Below are 20,805 nucleotides of genomic sequence, written 5' to 3' on the forward strand. Positions count from 1 at the left end.
AAAATGATTTGATATTCCAAATTAGCCATTACAGAACAACCTCAATTATCAAAATACTCCCTGTCTGTCTCATTTGGTTCAGATAACTGATCTGATCATAAACAAAGGAAGCATTTACAGGACCTTGAGATCTTGTTTGGATAATCTGAACTTTGGATAATTGATGGCTCGATAACTGAGATTTTTCTGTACATAAAAAAATAGTGCTGGAGAACACAGAAGAGTTATATCAGACTCAGAACATTTCTCTCTCCACTTAATCTATCAACCTGCTGAGTTTCCCAGAGTTTTCTGTTTTTATTTCAGTGTTCTGTTCCTGTGCTGTACTCTTCTATGTTCCAGCATTTGCAGTTACCATTCTTTTATTTGATGTTATATTGGTGCAATAAAATGAGACATCACTGGAAGAGCAAGAGAATAGTATCTGCATGTTGAATCACAGTTTTATCCTTAATTACAATTCTGAATAAACCGACAGCAGTTTACATCTGTTTTCATAATTGGATAAATAAGAATTTCATTGTTGATCCACCAGTGAATTCATTGTGAACTATGTCTGTGGATCTGGCCTTTGTACTTTTCACCATTATCAGGAAACATTGGCCAGCAATGTTGTTACAAGTGTTGGGTATTAGTTTATCCTCTTCCATTCGCACAAAATGACATTTTAGAATCTTTCAATTAATGCAATTAATAAATGGTAACCCATCTCTTGAAAGATAAATTGAATTTGTTTTGTTTTGGGAGGATGGAGGGGAGTACACTTTGAGAGTTAAAAAGATCATAGAGGTAAATATGTTGTGAACTAATGTTTATTGTCATTTTAATTTTTTTCTCTCAGCTGTTGCAGCAGAGAAGGATGGGACACCAGTATTTAAGTTTCCCAAGTGGAGGCTGAAGGGAAAATCTATTACAGATGTTGTTGAGGCCTATAAATCAGTTGGAGCAGAACTAAATGTGCTCCCATTCTGCAGCCAGTTCATTCCTATGGATGTTATTAATCACCCAAAGCATGGATCAATAATCTACCATCCATCACTGCTTCCACGCCACAGAGGCGCTGCTGCTATAAACTGGTGAGAATAGTCCTCCAAATGACACTGATATTGACTGTTGTGGTGCACTTTAAATTGCATAGCAAGGATCTGATGTATGTGTAAGGAACTTGTAATAATGAAGAAACTGTGAACTTTAATTTTTTTTGATTTGCTGCAAATTTTATTTAATCTGTTGTGATTTTTTAAAAAAAATTTGAATTTAAAATTTAAATTGCCAGCATCCAGTGATTCTTCACTAAACTCCTGACAGTCTATTAATGAATTCTCTTTTCTGTCCAGCAATTAAAGAAGGGGTCAACTGCATTATTTGTTTGGTGCAAACATGAAGGCGAGAGATTTTAAAAAGGTAGTTTTATTGCTGAAAAGAGGCATGTTGCTGAAGGTTTTTGTGTTGCACACTCAGGGCAAATGCAAAAAATAGGCAGGGAGGCAAGTAGTGAAGATGACATGTGGAGTCTATAGACAAGTTAAGTGAGTGGGCAAAAACTTGGCAGATAGAATATAGCTTGGGAAAATGCACTGTGGCAGGAAGAATAGAAAAGCTGAATATTATTTAAATAGAGACAGACTGTAGAAAGCTTTATAGAGGGATTCTGTGGAAAGTATAGAGGGATTTTGGTGTGAATCACAAAAAGGTAGATTATAAGTTCAGCAGATAATAGAGAAGACAGATTTGCTTCAAAGGATAGAAAAATAAGGAGGTGTTTCTAAAACTATACAAGGCACTGACCAGATCACAGCTGGATTACAATAAACAGTTTTGGTCTTGTTGACTAACGAAAGATTTACTGGCATTGAAAGTAGGAGAAAGTGAGGACTGCAGATGCTGGAGATCAGAGCTGAAAATGTGTTGCTGGAAAAGTGCAGCAAGTCAGGCAGCATCCAAGGAACAGGAGAATCAACATTTCGGGCATGAGCCCTTCTTCAGGAATCCTGAAGAAGGGCTCATACCCGAAACATCGATTCTCCTGCTCCTTGGATGCTGCCTAACCTGCTGCGCTTTTCCAGCAACATATTTTCAGCTCTGGCATTGAAATTAGTACAAAGAAGGATATCAAGGCTGGTCTCAGATGTAAGGGGTTTTCTTACAAGGGAGATTGAGTAGGATTTAAAAGGAGAAGCAATCTTATTGAAGCACGCAAGATTCTTCGAGGACTTAACAGGGTGGATGCAGAGAGGTTGATTTCCCCTTCTGGGAGAGTCTATAGCCAGAGGGCATAATCTCAGAATACGAGTCCTCCGTTTAAGCCAGAGATGATGAGGAATTCTTTTCTCTCAGACAGGTTATTCTATAGAATTCTATACTGCAGGGGGCTGTCAAGGTTTGGCCATTCAGTGCTGTGATAGACAGATTTCTAATAATTAAGGGAATTAAAGATTATGGCGAGAAGACAAGAAAGTGAGTTGAGAATTTTCAAATCAACCATGAATGATCTAATTGAATGGCGGAGCAGATTTGATGGATTGAGTCGTTTACTTCTGCTAATTCTTGTGGTCTTAATGTCAAATTTCAAAGAATTGTAATATTTTGTACTGCAGGAGAAAAGGGTGCTTGAAAAACCCAAAGCAAAACATCCACTGATAAATGTGATTCCACAATTGGATGAAATTTTATAAACTATCCTGATTGCACTAATACTTATGTTAACAATAAATGTGAGCTCAGCTTGATCATAAAATGTGGCTAATTTGTGCTTATTAGAAGCAATTTGCATTCATACCAAAGGACCTATTCTCTACACGCATAAGGAATATGTTGAAGTGTTGTGGTGTTTTTTAAAAAAACCCAAAGTGCTGGGGGAGTCTTTAATTCCTGTTGCTTTCTCCATGGCAATGCAGGTTACAGTTGATTTGCCAACAAATCAGATACCTCTTACCTTGTCATACAAATGGTTTTAATTGTTTGAAATTTGGCAGTCTTACATTTGTCCTGATGAATGAGAGATGAAAAGCTTGGGCAACATGTCCCTGATTTCAGCAGGATTCAACTTCTGTACAATTAAGGAACTGGAAATATGGAAATTATCAGTGTCGTCCTCTTGCAATGAGAGATTTTTCTGTTTTGTGAAGCAAATGGAATTTGATGCTGGAGAGACTGGAGTTATTATGGATTCAGGTTAACACAAACTGTACTTTTAAGTTACACAGAGGGAGGACTCTAAGCCATTGTTGATGTGTGAGTAATGTGCAAAATCATGGAATAAGATGTCTCTGACTCAAACTCTTCAAAATTGTGCAGTGCTAGACACTTTGAAGTGCATGGATATTGTGAACAGAAATTGCTGAGTGTCTTGGGTCATACTTGTCCTATAGACATCATGGGTGGCACAGTGGCTCAGTGGTTAGCACTGCTGCCTCACAACGCCAGGGACCTGGGTTCAATTCCTGCCTTATTGCACATTCTCTGTGCAGGTTTGCTCCGGTTTCCTCCCACAATCCAAAGATGTGCAGGTTAGGTGAAATGGCCATGCTAAATTGCCCATAGTATTAGGTGCATTAGTCAGGGATAAATATAGGGTAGTGGAATGGATCTAGGTGGGTTACTCTTCGGAGGTTTGGTGTGGACTTGTTGGGCCAAAGGGCCTGTTTCCATACTGGAGGAAATCTAATCTAATCATTTTTTTTGTTTGTTCATGGGATGTGGGTGTCACTGGGTGGGCCAGCATTGATTGCTTGTCATAGGTGAAGGTGGTGGTGAGCTGACTTCTTTCACCACTGTATTCTTGAGGTTAAGGGTCACCACAGGGTTGTGTGAGAGAGAGAGAGAGAATTCTGGGATTTTGACCCAAAAATAGTGAAGGAACAGTGATATGGTTCCAGGTCAGGATGGGCTATGTCTTGGAGAAGAATTTGCATGTCATGGTTTCTCTAGGTATCTGCTACCTTTGTCCATCTAGCTGGTAGAGGTCATGTGTATTGCTCAAGTTTGAGGTGGGCCGAAACTGTGAGGAGGATGGTCCTGAACAGCATGTTTCCTGGTGGGTGAGGAGCAGGTAAATTATATGGTTGTAATTATGGAGATCTATAACTGGAGGCAGTGGTGTCTGAGGTTGTGGACTTCAGGTTCAAATGTTTCTTGCCTATCGTATGTCTGAGTGAAGGTAAAATCTCTGAAAAAGAAGGAAGCATTCCAAGATCGCATGAATCGCTTAGAGTGGCAGTTAGAGGCAGTGAGGAATTTACAAGAGCAAGGAGATGTGATGGATGGCAGTTATAGAAAGGGAGAAAATCCGCAGATACAGTCAGTTGGATGGCATAACTCCAGGAAAGGTGAGAGGGTTAGGCAGGTAGTTCAGGAGTCTCCTGTGGCTATCCCCATTTCAAACAAGTATGCTGCTTTGGAAAATGGAAGGGGTGATGGACACCCAGGGGAATGTAGCAAGAACAGCCAAGTTTCTGGTCAAAATAGGAGGGTAGAGCAGATGAACGCATGGCTGAGGAGGTGGTGTAGGGGAGAAGGGTTCACGTTTTTGGATCATTGGAACCTCTTCTGGGGTAGAGGTGACCTGTACAAGAAGGACGGATCGCAACTGAATTGGAAGGGAAGTAACATGCTGGCAGGGAGATTTGCTAGAGCTGCTAGGCAGGATTTAAACTAGTAAGGTGGGGCTTGTGGAGGGGGTGGAGTTGGGGAGGGGGTGGGGAAATGTGGGAATCAGGAAAATAGTGAGGAAAGAGATCAGGTGAGACTGGTACAGTTATGAAGGGGAGCAAGTCAAATGGTCAGGGCAGGCAGGAACAAAGGTAGGACTGTTAAACTGCATTTACTTCAGTGCAAGAGGCCTTATGGGGAAAACAGATGAACTCAGGGCATGGTTAGGAACATGGGACTGGGATATCATAGCAATTACAGAGACATGGGTCAGGGATGGACAGGACTGGCAGTTCAATGTTCTAGGATACAAATGTTATAGGAAGTTTAGAAAGGGGGGGCAAGAGAGGAGGGTTAGTGGCACTTTTGATAAGGGATAGCATTACCTTTGTACTTAGGGAGGATATTCCTGGGAATACATCAGGGAATTTATTTGGGTGGGACTGAGAAATAAGGAAGGGACGATCACCTTTTTGGGATTGTATTATAGACCCCATAAGAGTCAACAGGAAATCAAGAAACAAATTTGTAAGGAGATTTCAGTTATCTCCAAATAATATGTTTAACTTTGCAAACATAGATTGGGACTGCCATAGTGTTATGAATTTTGATGGAGAGGAATTTAAGTGTGTACAAAAAAAATTCTGATTCAGTATGAGGATGTACCCACTAGAGAAGATACAAAACTTGACCTACTCTTGGCAGGGCAGGTGACTGAGGTGTCAGCACTTTGGGGCTAGCGACCATAATTCTATTAGTTTGAAAATAGTGATGGAAAACAATAGACCGAATCTAAAAGTTGAAGTTCTAAGTTGGAGGAAGGCTAATTTTGACGGTATTAGACAAGAACTTTCAAAGCTGATTAGGGGCAGGTGTTCGCAGGTAAAGGGACGGCTGGAAAATGGGAGTCCTTCAGAAATGAGATAACGAGAGTCCAGGGGCAGTCTATTCCTGTTACGGTGAAAAGAAAGGCTGGTAGGTGTAGGGAATGCTGGGTGACTAAAGAAATTGAGGTTTTGGTTAAGAAAAGGAAGGATCCACAGGCCAGGTATAGACAGGAGAGATGGAGTGAATCCTCAGAAGCGTATCAAGGCAGTAGCAGTATACTTAAGAGGGAAATCAGGAAGGCAAAAAAAGATGTGATAGAAATCCTATAGTGTGGTAACAGGTAATTTGGCCCAACAAGTCCAGACCAACTGTCTAAAGACTACCCTACCAGACCCATTCCTCTACATTTCCCCTGACTAATGCACCTAGCCTACATATCCCTGAACATTATGGGCAATTTAGCAGGGCCAATTCACCTAAACTGCACATCTTTGGACTTTGGGAAGAAACTGGAACACCTGGAGGAAACCCATGTAGACATGGGGAGAATGTGCAAATTCCACACAGCCAGTCAATTAAGGCTGGAATCGAACAGATGTCCTTGGTGCTGTGAGGCAACAGTGCTAACCCCTGAGCCACCATGCCACCTTTGGCATAGAAGATAGGGGTAATGAGAATTCAAAGGGTTTTTAAAATACATTCAGGACAAATGAGTAACTAGGGAGAGAATAGAGCCCCTCAAAGATCAGCAAGGCAGCTTATGTGTGGAGCCACAGGAGACAGGGAAGATAAACGAGTATTTTGCATCAGTGTTTACTGTGAAGAAGGATATGGAATGTATAGAATGTAGGGAAATAGATGGTGACATCCTGAAAAATGCCCATATAACAGTTGAGGAGGTGCTGGATGTCTGGAAACACATAAAGTAGATAAATCCCCTGAACCTGATCAGGTGTACCATAGAACTCTGTGCGAAGCTAGGGAAGTGATTGTTGGGCACCTTGCTGAGATATATCATCAGTCGTCACAGGTGAGGTGCTGGAAGACTGGAGGTTGGCTAACATGCTGCCAGTATTTAAGAAAGGTGGTAAGGAAAAGCCAGGGAATTGTAGACCGGTGAGCCTGACATTGGTGGTGGGCAAGTTGATGGGAGGGAATCCTGAGGACAGGATTTACATGTATTTGAAAAGGCAAGGACTGATTAGGGATAGTCAGCAGGTTTTGTGCGTTGGAAATCATGTTTCACAAACTTGATTGAGTTTTTTGAAGAAGTAACAAGATGAGGGCAGAGCGGTGGACGTGATCTATATGGACTTCAGTAAGGCGTTCAACAAAGGTCCCCATGGGAGACTCGTTAGCAAGGTTAGATCTCATGGAATAAAGGGAGAACTAGCCATTTGGATACAGAACTGGCTCAAACGTAGAAGAGGGTGGTGGTGGAGGGTTGCTTTTCAGACTGGAGGCCTGTGACCAGTGGTGTGCCATAAGGATTGGTGCAGGGTCTACGGCTTTTCATCATTTATATAAATGATTTGGATGTGAACATAGGAGGTATAATTAGTAAGTTTGCAGATGACACCAAAATTGGAGGTGTAGTGGACAGCAAAGAAAGTTACCTCAAATTACAACTGGATCTTGATCAGATGGGTCAATAGGCTGATAAGTGGCAGATGGAGTTTAATTTAGGTAAATGTGAGGTGCTGCATTTTGGAAAGGCAAATCCAAGCAGGACTTGCATGCTTAATGATAAGGTCCTGGGGAGTGTTGCTGAACAAAGAGACCTTGGAGTGCAGGTTCATAGCTCCTTGAAAGTGGAATGACAGGTAGGTAGGATAGTGAAGAAGGCATTTGTTATGCTTTCCTTTATTGGTCAGAGCGTTGATTATCAGAGTTGGGATGTCATGTTGCGGCTGTACACGACATTGCTTAGGCCACTTTTGGAATATTGCATGCAGTTCTAGTCTCCTTCCTAGTGGAAGGATGTGAAACTTGAAAGGAAAGATTTACAAGGATATTGCCAGGGTTGAAGGATTTGAGCTACAGGGAGAGGCTGAATAGGCTGGGGCTGTTTTCCTGGAGCATTGGAGGCTGAGGGGTGACCTTGCAGAGATTTACAAAATCACAAGGGATATAGATAGGATAAATAGACAAGGTTTTTTTCCTTGGGGTGGGGGGAGTCCAGAACTGGTGGGCATAGGTTTAGGGTGAGAGGGGCAAGTTATAAAAGGGCCAGAGGAAGTGGTGGAGGCTGGTACAATTACAGCATTTGAAAGGCATGTGGATGGGTATATGAATAGGAAGGGTTTAGAGGAATGTGGGCCAAGTGCTGGCAAATGGGACTAGATTATCTGGTCGGCCTGGACAAGTTGGACCGAAGGGTCTGTTTCTGTGCTGTACATCTCTATGACTCTGTCATAGTTCATGACATGAAGGGACACAGGGAAGTCACAAACTAGCCTGACAAACAACTGTTAGTAGTAATCTTCTCATTAATTTGTGTGCTATCTTCTGGAAGGAGAGTGAGATTCGGAAGGTCAGTTCTATAGCTAGAGTTATTGGGAGCAGTAAGTGTTAACATGTTTGGAACACTGAGGTGAGGCCTGGAAAGAAGGAAGGTTGCTATAACAGGGCAGACTTACTCTGAATCAAAATTATGCCTGTCTCTTTTTGAAGAGAAAAGTGGCGGAAGATTTAAATGTATACAGGTTCTTGTGTTGTGGACCTGTTATTTAGTGAATGTGTGTTCTAATATCATAGTGACAAGTGGCAAATTTGAATTCTGCTTATATTTTAAATCAAGAAATTAAAAATTGAAGCAAGGACCGATAAAAGTGATCTTGAGGCTGTACGTCATAAAATTCTAGTTGATTTATGAATGTTATTTAGAAAAGGAAAGCTGCATTCTTACCTGGTTTGGTTTATCATATGACTAGTCCAACACCAATGTGATTGGCTCTTAACTGTACTTTGAAGTGATCTGGCAAACTTTTCAATTGTATTAAATCACTATCTTCTCAAGATGTTCAGAGGTGGGTGAGCGACACCCTCATTCTGAAAGGGTGGGTGCTTTAAACAGTTGTAGTAATAGACGCTGAAGATAGTAGTTGAAAAAAATTAAAAATGAAAGGGTTGTAAAAAGAACTTCAGTACTGAGGTAAAAGTTGTCGAAAAGGCATAGGTTATCAGGAATATAAATTAGAATATACATTAATGATTGTGCTGTATTGAGTTGTGAAGGGCATTAGTTATTAAAGAAAAAGAAGGCACAATGTATTTTCCTGTATTGTGTTTGATATCCTCCGAAAATGACAATTCAAGCTGTGAAAAATCATTTTTATTTTAAATTGATGTAAACTGATTACTTTTATGCATATCTGATAAAATTTTTGTTGTAATCCTGAAGTGCTATGCTTGCTCTCAAACCTGCTAGCAAAAAATAATATCCTTTATCATCTTCAATTTAAATATCCTGATTGGTTTGCCCCTCAGTGAAAATTAATTTTGCTGTGAGGTTCTCCATCATCTGGAATCTTCAGTTCAAAATCTTGTTTATTGTACTCCTATGAACTGTTCTCTACACTGCTTTTTTGAAGCTTTTCACTTAGGTTTTAGATATTATGCATGATACGTGGTTAAATATGTTTTGCAGTCTGTAATTGAGTTTATTATATTCATTACATGCCATTTACTAGTGCCTGACCACATTAAAGTGAATCAAATATTTCTTAGCGTTACTGCTTAATTATTGAAACCTCTTCTGAAAATTTGTCATGTCTGTTTCATTCTCCAGCATAGTTAGAATGTATAGTTTGTCTTTGCAGAAAATATCTGTGTACTGCCAGCAATGTTAAGTTTGGAGTAGACTATCCAGGCAGACATGAGAACATCAGCTAGGTTCAAGACTCATATTTGCAAACTCATTTTAACTCCGTTAGCTAATTTGCAAATTATTTCATCAATCTAGTACATCAGTGCATTACTTCAAGGTTTATCTAGAGCTTTCTAAAAATCCAAAAAAATACCAGCTAGTCATTATGTTCAGGGAATTTCAACTCAAAAACTTCAAACTTTGACGGTATCATGTATGTCTCCCAGTATTTCTTCACTGCCAGTATGAAATCCATTAGTTTGTTTACTGCAAACAGGTCTTGATACTTTTCGACTATCAAATGACACTAGATAAGTTTCAGTCCTATGATGAGACTCTGTTTATAAAGCTGCTGAGAGTGTCGTCTCTAAACTGGCCTGTTACATTGACTGGATCGTGGAGTAGATCTCATTCTTAGTTTAGGTGTCCTGCAGTGTAGAATTTTGCAGTACTACAATAGACCATCTGTACTCATTCTGAGAAATCAATCAATTCAGTTCCATTCTCTTGTCCTCTTCCCAGACCTCTAATAAATTAAGCAGATAGAAAATTAGAGATTTAGTAACTTCTGACTTTGTCCACCCCAGTCCAACACCAGCACCTTCACATCATGGCTATTCGAAGAGGAACAAGGGACTTATGCCTCATGTCCTGGCTGATATTTATCCTTCATCCAAAATCACAGAAATTCATTATCTAGTCATTATTGCATTGTGTGAGCTTACAGTAGGCAAATTGGCTGACATATTTTTACCATTACAAACTTGATAAGCATTAACTGGCTATAAAGTCCTCTGAGATGTACAAAAGTCATGCAATAATATCTGGACTGCACAAAAATCAGTGATTGGGTTAACCATTACTTTTTTGTCTTTGCATTTTTAGAAATTAGGATCCCAGTTTTTTTTTAAAGCTTTAAAAAGTTGTCCTCTTAAATGTTTTTGAGTATATCACCTCCTGAAATGAAATCACACCAGGAATTGGCACACAATGACAACTGAATAATTTAACTTAAATCCCATAGTTATTTGAATCTACACTGTAAAGTAACTTGTTGAAATGAAATATTCTCTTCGATGAAGACAAACTCAGATTCTTGGAGGCGGTAGCATTGTGGGAATCCAGAACACCATGCTCATGGTAAAATTTGAATTCAATAAAATCCTGGGATAGAAAGCTGACCTAATGATGACAATGTCAATTGTCAGGCTGACTGGCTCACTAATGACCAATAGGGAAGGAATTCTTCTGTCTTTGCCTGATCTGGCCCAAATGTGATTCCAGACCCATAACATGGAGGGTGATTATCACTTGCCCTCTGAGCAATAGGAATGGACAACAAATGCTAGCTTTTCCAATATGTCCACAACTCATGAAAACATTCAAAAAGATATGATTTATCTCAGTGGTGATGTCTTGCAGATGTAAATAGTCCATCATCAGCCACTTTAGAGGATTGCATGTAAGGCATCACCATCTGAGTGTTATTTTGGAGCGCTGCTTCGTTCAATTCCAGCTCACCGAGTCATTGTATCATGGAAAGATTATGAACAATAGGAGCAAAAAAAAAGCCATTCAGCCCATCGAGTCTGCCTCTGTCATTCAGCGAGAGCATGGCTGATCTGATAATCGTCAACTCTACCTGCTTGATTCTCTTAATGATTAAAAATCTATCTCCGTCTTGAATATACTTAATGACCCAGCCTCAATAGCACTCTGCGGTAAGGAATTCCACAGTTCATTGCCCTCTGAGCGAATAAATTTCTCTTCATCTCTATCTTAAATTTGCGATCACTTATTATGAGATTGTGCCTTCTGGTCCTTCTGATCTACCCAATCAAGTCCCCTAAGAATTTTGTGTTTCAGTAAGGTCTCCTCTTATTCTTCTAAGAGACAAGACATATGGGGAGGTTGATTTGAATGGGGAGACAGGACAGCTTCTCCATCAAAATGATTTTATTGCCCAAGCATCTCAAGCTTCAAGTGTTCATGCTATTTGTGGAGTGAACATTGAAAAACAAAGCTGGCAATATTTATACAACCTTCTGCTAAAAATTTTCCAATATGAATTTGTTGACTTACTAGCATTATACCTGATATCTTCATCAAACGTCTTGTCTAGATGGAAGGTTGCCAACCTTGTTTAAATAATTGTGCAATATTCTTGTCTCCATTGATGATTTTATCTCTTGAATTTTGTTAATATCAGTCCAGAAGACCATGACGTGTAGGATTGAATGTGATGATCAAGCTTTTGCATTGTATCCCTCAAAGTTTATGGTTCTTGTCATTTGGATGGCAGGGTGGCTCAGTGGTTAGCACTCCTGCCTGACACACCAAGGTTCAATTCCTGCCCTGGAGACTGTCTGTGTGGAGTTTGCACATTCTCCCCATGTCTGCATGTGTTTCCTTCAGGTGCTGTGGTTTCCTCCCATGACCCAAAGATGTGCAGGTCAGGTGAATTGGCCATGCTAAATTGCCCATTGTGCATTAGTCAGGGGTAAGTATGGTGGGGGAATTGGTCTATGTGGGTCGCTCTTCAGAGGATCATTGTGGACTTGTTGGGCCAAATGGCCTGTTCCCATACTGAAGGGGATCTAATCTAAGCATAGAACGTTACAGCATAGTACATGCCCTTCAACCCTCGATGTTGTACTGACCTGTCAAACCAATCTGAAGCCCATTTAAAGCTACACTATTCCATTTTTATCCTATGCCTTACCAATGACCATTTAAATGCCATTAACGTTGGCGAGTCTACTACTGTTGCAGGCAGGCTGTTCCACACCCCTACTACTCTGAGTAAAGAAACTACCTCTGATACCTGTCCTATATTTATCACCCCTCGATTTATTAGCTTTTATTAGATTTAAAGCTATGTCCCCTCATGCTAGCCATTCCCATTCGAGGAAAAAAGCTCTCACTGTCCAACCTACCTAACCCTCTAATTATCTTATATGTCTCAATTAAATCACCTCTCAACCTTCTCTCTAATGAAAACAGCCTCAAGTTCCTCAGCCTTTCCTCATAAGACCTTCCCTCCATACCAGGCAACATCCTAGTAAATCTCCTCTGAACCTTTTCCAAAGCTTCCACATCCTTCCTATTATGCAGTGGCCAGAATTGTATGTAATACTCCAAGTGCAGCCGCACCAGAGTTTTGTACAGCTGCAACATGACCTTATGCCTCTTCTAATAAAAGCTAATACACCATATGCCTTCTTAATAACCCTATTCATGGGTGGCAACTTTCAGGGATCTATGTACATGGATACCGAGATCTCTCTGTTCATCTGCACCACCAAGAATCTTACCATTAGCCCAATACTCTGCATTCCTGTTGCTCCTTCCAAAATGAATTGCCTCACATTTTTCTGCATTAAACTCCATTTGCCACCCCTCAGCCCAGCTCTGCAGCTTATCTATGTCCCTCTGTAACGTAAAACATCCTTTGGCACTATCCACAACTCTACTGGACCTCTGTCATCCGCAAATTTACTCATCCATCCTTCTCAGCCCTCATCCAGGTCATTTATAAAAATGACAAACAACAGTGGCCCCAAAACAGATCCTTGTGGTACATCACTAGTTACTGAACTCCAGAATGAACATTTCCCATCAACCACCACCCTCTGTCTTCTTTCAGCTAGCTAATTTCTGATCCAAACTACTAAATCACCCTCAATCCCATGCCTCCATATTTTGTGTAATAGCCTACTGTGGGGAACCTTCTCAAAAGCCTTACTGAAATCCATATACACCACAAAACCTTCATCCACCTGTTTGGTCACCTTCTCAACAAATTCAATAAGGTTTGTGAGGCATGACCTACCCTTCATAAAACCGTGTTAACTATCTAATCAACTTATTCCTTTCTAGATGATTATAAATCCTATCTCTTATCAACTTTTCAGTACTTTGCCCACAACCGAAGTAAAGCTCACTGGTCTATAATTAACAGATTTGTCTGTATTCCCCTTCTTGAACAATCCTCCAGTCTGTATTCCCCTTCTTTGCAATCCTCCAGTCTTCTGGCACTATTGCTGTAGACAATGATGACATAAAGACCAAAGCCAATCTCCTCCCTGGCTTCCCAGTGAATCCTAGGATAAATTCCATCTGGCCCAGGGGACTTACCTATTTTTTCACTTTCCAGAATTGCTAACACCTCCTCCTTGTGAACCTCAATCCCATCTAGTCTAGTAGCCTGTATCTCCGTATTCTCCTCAACAACATTGTCTTTTTCCAGTGTGAATACTGGCGAAAAATATTCATTTAGCATTTCCCCTATCTCCTCTGACTCCTCGTACAACTTCCCACTACAATCCTTGACTGGCCATAATCTTACTCTAGTCATTCTTTTATTGCTGACATACCTGTAGAAAGATTAATGGTTTTCCTTGATCCTACCTGCCAATGACTTCTCATGTCCCCTCCTGGCTCTTCTTAGCTCTCTCTTTAGGTGTTTCCTGGCTAGCTTGTAACTCTCAAGCACCCTAACTGAGCCTTCACATCTCATCCTAACGTAAGCCTTCCTCTTCCTATTGACTTCAAGAGCTTCGACTTCTTTAGTAAACCATGGCTCCTACGCTCGACAATTTCATCTCTGCCTGACAGGTACTTACCAAGGACACGTAGTAGCTGTCCCTTGAATAAGCTCCACATTTCAATTGTGCCCATCCCCTGCAGTTTCTTTCCCCACCTTATGCATCCTAAATCTTGCCTAATTGCAACGTAATTGCCTTTCGCCCAGCTATAAATCTTACCTTTCCATCACTAAAGTAGACATAACTGAATTGTGGTCACTATCACCAAAGTGCTTGCCTACCTCCAAATCTAACACTTGGCTGGGTTCATTATCCAGTAGCAAATCCAGTGTGGCCTCGCCCTTTGTTGACCTTTGTACGTACTGTGTCATGAAACCTTCCTGCATACATTGGACAAAAACTGACCCATCTAAAGTACTTGAACTATAATATTCCCAGTCAATATTTGGAAAGTTAAAGTCCCCCATCACAACTACCCTGTCAATTTCGCTCTTATCAAGAATCATCTTTGCAATCCTTTCCTCTACATCTCTGGAACTATTCGAAGGCCTCTAGAAACTCCCAACGTGGTGATCTCTCCTTTCCTGTTTCTAACCTCAGCCCATTCTACCTTAGTGGACAAGTCCTCAAATGTCCTTTCTGCCACCTTAAAACTGTCCTTGATACTAAGACCCCTCGGAATCGTAGTAGCACACAAACCCACCAACACTCTCAAACAAAAACTAACAAACTTAAAAAACCCAGTACAACCCGTGGACAAAACCAACGTCGTCTACAAAATCCCATGCAAGGATTGCCACAAACACTACGTAGGACAAACAGGAAGAAATTTAGCCACCAGGATACACGAGCACCAGCTAGCCACAAAAAGACACATCCCTCTCTCCCTCGTGGCCCTACACACAGATGAAAAAAAACACCATTTCGACTAGGACAACACACCTATCCTGGGACAGGCTAAGCAAAGACATGCCAGTGAATTCCTAGAGGCCTGGCACTCCAACCACAACGCCATAAACAAACACATAGATCTAGATACCAACTATCAACGCCTCAGAAAACGAACAGGAAATGATATCACCACAAACCCCAGGAATCCCATCCAGGACAAGCATATAAATAGAAAGCAGGAGACAACAGCTTCGCTTCACTTGGAGGTCGCCACTGATGATGTTACCTAGCCAGGTAATGAAACGTCTGGATATCAAACCTACAGCTCAGCGAGCATACCTACACCCTAAACCTCGACCTGAGCTACAAACCTTCACAATCCTTGCATACTGTCTTTGATTAACAATGTCAAATCTCCCACCTCTTTCACCATCTTCCCTGCTCTTATTGAAACATCTAAATCCTGGAAGCTGCAACAACCATTCCTGTCCCTGCTCTATCCATGTCTCTGAAATGGCCGCAACATCGAAATCCCAGGTACTAACCCATGCTGCATGTTCACCCACCTTATTCCGGATGCTTCTGGCATTGAAGTAGACACACTTCAAGCCAACCTTTTGCTTTCCAATGTCCTCTTGCGACCTTGAAACCTTGTTTCTGACCTCACTACTCTCAACCTCCTGTATATGGAAGTACAGTTCAGGTCCCCATCCCCCTGCTGAATTATTTTAAACCCTCCCAAAGAGCATTAGCAAATTTCTCCTCCAGGATATTGGTACCCCTCTGGTTCAGGTGAAGACCATCCTGTTTGTAGAGGTCCCACCTGCCCCAGAAAGAGCCCCAATTACCCAGGAATCCAAAAGATTTCCTATTGCACCATCTCGGTAGCCACGTGTTCAATAACTCTCTCTCTCCTTATTCCTTACCTCCCTAGCACGTGGCACGGGTAAACAAACAACTCTGTTTGTTCTAGCTCTAAGCTTCCACCCTAGCTCCCTGAATTTCTGCCTTGAATCCCCATCTCTCTTCCTACCTTTGTCGGAAGGGATATGGGGAATTAGGTAGTTGTGTTGTAGACTGTTGCCAAGGCTTTGTACCGATAGCCACAGCAAAGATGTTTTGAGTCTGTATCAGCTGCATCACAGTTTATCCCAGTTTACCAACTGGCCGAGAATACAATCCGTGACACTGTATGTGTTGATTTCGGCCAGGGTGCAATGACACAGCCGTTGCATAACAATTTAACTTGGCCAGCGGACAAAACTGCTTGACTCACCTGTGCTGACTGCAGTGGGCTAGACTCAATAACCGTGTCTTGTAAAGCTGGCCAATGTTTTGCAACTTAATGTAAACTTTTCAATTACGTCCAAGAGAGCAGCATCCAGTACGCTCTCAATGTGATGGCAATTATTCCAATTCCCATGCATGGAAATCCGATCACTGAACAGAAGCACATGGTTTAAAGGGAGAATTTGATCATTGCAACTTATTTCCAAAGTACTTTGTATTTTGTTGCAAAATAGAAGACAAAAAGGACTTTAAGAATGTGATAGCTTTTGCTACTATTGCCATTTTCCCATTGTCTCATTTATTCCATTTCTGCTTGATAAAGTTACGCCACATTGTCTGCTTCACCTTGGTTGAAGCTTATTGTTTCTGCAATTTTGTTTCACATACTTTTGCTACTTTCATTGCTATGGATCAGACCACCTGAAAGTATTTTATGAAGGTAGCCTAGACCCTAACTTTCTCTTATTTTAAAGGCAGACGTGAAATGTTTGTTCCAAATCTAATGCAACTAGTCAAACTACTCGATGTTAAGCAAAATACAATTTATTTAAATACTACAGTCAAAAGAAAGAGGAATTTAGAATATCTTAACTATTAGAAAACTTAACTGAATAATTGATGCAGTACCCCCGACTAATTAATTGTTCCTTTATAGTAACATCCCATAAACACACCCCTCGGCAAAAAGGTAAACTTAGACACAGATTCTTACAGGCAATTCTCTAATACAGGACAAAACAACATCAAGAGACAATTCCGAGGATGTAGCAGCTGGTAATCATATTAATGAAGCCCCAACTCTTCTAGGACCCAAACAGCTTTTGACTGCTACAGCTAAAAAAAAAACTAGAAAGCTGGATCTGTGAGAAATGGCCATTCCCCTTCCATTGTTACAACAGGTTTAACAAAAGCCTAAAGGCCTCCGCGATTGTTGAATTAGGCTATGTGCCATAGCCACTTCGGCATCTGTGCCTTTACAACCTGTCTTCAAAAAGAAAATGACAAAATGACCTTTTTTGAAGTGACAGCATCAGTGAAGTTTGTTTGTCAACGTTTAGGTTTTTCTGCTATTTTTTTTCAGTCAAGTGGAGCAATGTCTGATATTTGTATCATTAACTTATTATCCCAATAAGGTAATTGTATATTGATAATATCATTGCACATTTACTGTGTTTGCCTTAATGTCACTCTGCTTCTTGATGAGGAGATGTATTTGCTCTGATTAGTGTGCTCATGCCTCTTTAAAGGAAACATCTCTATTTGAACATGTAAATTTATTTAACACCTATTAAAATTGATTGCTACTAATGTTACTCTGATCCTGTTCCAGGAAGTGTGCAAATGGGTTCATTGCTATTGAATACCTGTTAGATTGTCATGGTTGCGTGGTTGGGAGGGAATGTTACTACCACATTATTTTTCTTTCACTTATTACAGACAGCAATAGGGAGTATCCAGGAATCCAAAAGCCTTCCTATTGCACCATCTCGGTAGCCACGTGTTCAACAACTCTCTCTCCTTATTCCTTACCTCCCTAGCACATTGCACGGGTAATAAATCAGAGATAACAACTTTGTTTGTTCTAGCTCTAAGCTTCCACCCTAGCTCCCTGAATTTCTGCCTTAAATCCCCATCTCTCTTCCTACCTTTGTCGGAAGGGATATGGGGAATTAGGTAGTTGGGAGTATAACATTTCAAGATTGTTTCAAGGAACCTCTTCTGATGAGCTGGGATTCATGGGATATGCAATGAATATCCTCTACATTTGACAAATCAATGTTTTGTCTAATCTGAGTGTTTCTCAAATCTGTCAAACTATTGAGAGATTTGGTTAGACCGCACTTGGAATACTGCGTCCAGTTCTGGTCGCTTTATTATAAGAAAGACGTGGATGCTTTGGAGCGGGTTCAGAGGAGGTTTACCAGGTTGCTGCCTGGACTGGAGGGCTTATCTTATGAGGAGAGGTTGACTGAGTTTGGACTTTTTTCATTGGAGAAAAAGAGGAGGAGAGGGGACTTAATTGAGATATTCAAGCTAATGAGAGGCATAGATAGAGTCGATAGCCAGAGACTATTTCCCAGGGCAGAAATGGCTAACATGAGGGGTCATAGTTTTAAGCTGGTTGGAGGAAAGTATAGAGGGGATGTCAGAGGCGGGTTCTTTACACAGAGTTGTGAGAGCATGGAAAGCGTTGCCAGCAGCAGTTGTGGAAGCAAGGTCACTGGGGACATTTAAGAGACTACTGGACATGCATATGGTCACAGAAATTTGAGGGTGCATACATTAGGATCAATGGTCGGCACAACATCATGGGCTGAAGGGCCTGTTCTGTGCTGTACTGTTCTATGTTCTATGTCTTTTTTAATTGTAAGTAGGTCTGGGTAAGGAAAGCTCTGCAAAGTTGATGTCTTGCTTCCTTTGCTTTTGAAACTTGATTCTTGTTTGTACGTTGAGCTAAATGATTGAGCTATGTAGAATCATAGTGTCATACAGCACAGACCCTTCAGTCCAACTCATCCATGCCAACCAGGTTCCCCAAACTAAACTAATTCCATTTGCCTGCATTTGGCCCATATCCCTCTAAACCTTTCCGATTCATACGCCTGTCCAAATGGCTTTTAAATGTTGTAATATATCTGCATCAACAATCTGGCAGTTCATTCCATACATGCGCAATCCTCTGTGTGAAAAAGCTGCCCCTCAGGTCCCTTTTAAATCTTTCCTCTCTTATCTTAAACTATGCCCTCTAGTTTTGAACACTCCTATCCAAGGGAAAAGACCTTTGCTATTTATCTTATCAAAATCCCTCAAGATTTCTACAAGGTTACCCCTCAACCTCCTACATTCAAGGGAAATAAGTCCCAACCTATCCAGTCTCCTTCTAGTCCCAGTAACATCCTTGTAAATCTTTTCTGCACAGTCTCTAATTTAATGATATCCTTCTGATATTAGGGTGACCGTAACTGTACACATTACTCCAAAAGTGACCTCAAGAATGTCCTTTACAGCAGCAGCCTGATGTCCCAACTCCGATAGTCAATGGTCTGAGCAATGATGGCAAGCATGCCAAATGCCGCCTTCACTACCCTACCTGTGATGCCACTTTCAAGAAACTACATACCTGTACCACTAGGTCTCTGACAATACTCCCCCGGGCCCTACCATTAACTGTGTAAGTCCTGCTATGCTTTGTCTTACCAAAATGCAACATCAAATTTATCTAAATTAAACTCCAACTGTCAGTCCTCGCACCTTTGGCCCTGCTGATCAAGATCCCATGGTATCATCGCAAACTTACTAACCATGGCTCCTATATTCTCATCCAATCATTTATATAAATGATGAGCAACAATGGACCAAGCACCACAGGTCACAGGCCTCCAATCTGGGCAACAACCCTCTATTAGCACCCTCTGTCTCCTACTTGAGCCAATTTTGAAACAGAACTGGCTCAAAGGTAAAAGTCAGAGGGTGGTGGTGAAGGGTAGTTTTTCAGACTGGAAGCCTGTGACCAGTAGTGTGCCACAAGGATCGCTGCTGGGTCCTCTATTTTTTGTCATTTACATAAATGATTTGAATGTGAGCATAAGATGTACAGTTAGTAAGTTTACAGATGACACCAAAATTGGAGGTGTGGTGGACAATGAAGAGGGTTACCTCAGATTACAACAGGATCTTGACCAGATGAGCTGAGAAGTGGCTAATGGAGTTTAATTTAGATAAATGCGAGGTGCTGCATTTTGGTAAAGCAAATCTTTGCAGGACTTATACATTTAACGGTAAAGTCCTAGGGAGTGTTGCTGAACAAAGAGACCTTGGAGTGCAGGTCCATAGCTCCTTTAAAGTGGAGTTGCAGGTAGATAGGATAGTGAAGAAGGCGTTTGGTATGCTTTCCATTATTGGTCAGAGTATTGAGGAGTTGGGAGGTTGCGGCTGTGCAGGACATTGGTTAGGCCACTGTTTGAATATTGCATTCAATTCTGGTCTCCTTCCTATCGGAAAGATGTTGTGAAACTTGAAAGGGTTCAGAAAAGATTTACAAGGATGTTGCCAGGGTTGGAGGATTTGAGCTATAGAGAGGCTGAACAGGCTGGGGCTGTTTTCCTTGGCACATCAGAGGCTGAGGGGTGACCTTTATAGAGGTTTACAAAATTATGAGGGGCAGGGATAGGGTAAATAGGCAAAGTCTTTTCCCTGAACTAGAGGACATAGGTTTAGGGTGAGAGGGGAAAGATATAAAAGGGCAGCTATTTCACACAGAGGGTGATACTTGCAAGGAATGAGCTGCCAGAGGAAGTGGTGGAGGCTGGTACAATTGCAACATTTAAGAGGCATTTGGATGGGTATATGAATAGGAGGGGTTTGGAGGGATATGGGCCCGGTGCTGGCAGGTGGGACTAGATTGGGTTAGGATATCTGGTCGGCATGGACGGGTTGGACCGAAGGGTCTGTTTCCATGCTGTACATCTCTATGACTTTATGACTTTAAATGGCTAGCTCTCCTTGGATCCCATATGATCTAACTTTACTGACCAGTCTTCATGTGGAACCTTGGTGAAAGCCTTGCTAAAGTCTGTGTCGACAATGTCTACCGGTTTGCCTTCATCTATCTTCTTGGTGTCATCCTCAAAAAGATCGAATTTATGAGATACGATTTCCCATGCACAAAGCCATGCTGACTATCCCCAATCAGTCTTTTGTCGCTCCAAATGCATGTAAATCCTGTCTCTC

At 41.2% G+C, this 20,805-nt stretch overlaps 1 protein-coding gene across 1 annotated transcript in view; it reads left to right on the forward strand.

Moving 5' to 3' along the window:
- Window positions 1–20,805, forward strand: part of LOC140466792 (mitochondrial 10-formyltetrahydrofolate dehydrogenase-like) — a 144,819-nt gene that overhangs the window by 7,461 nt on the left and 116,553 nt on the right. Inside the window, exon 3 of the mRNA XM_072562431.1 lies at window positions 842–1,076. Within this exon, the coding sequence (XP_072418532.1) occupies window positions 842–1,076 (235 nt within the window). The remainder of the gene's footprint in view (window positions 1–841; window positions 1,077–20,805) is intronic.

The sequence above is a fragment of the Chiloscyllium punctatum genome, chromosome 44 (assembly GCF_047496795.1).
Source record: "Chiloscyllium punctatum isolate Juve2018m chromosome 44, sChiPun1.3, whole genome shotgun sequence".
Lineage (NCBI taxonomy): Eukaryota > Metazoa > Chordata > Chondrichthyes > Orectolobiformes > Hemiscylliidae > Chiloscyllium > Chiloscyllium punctatum.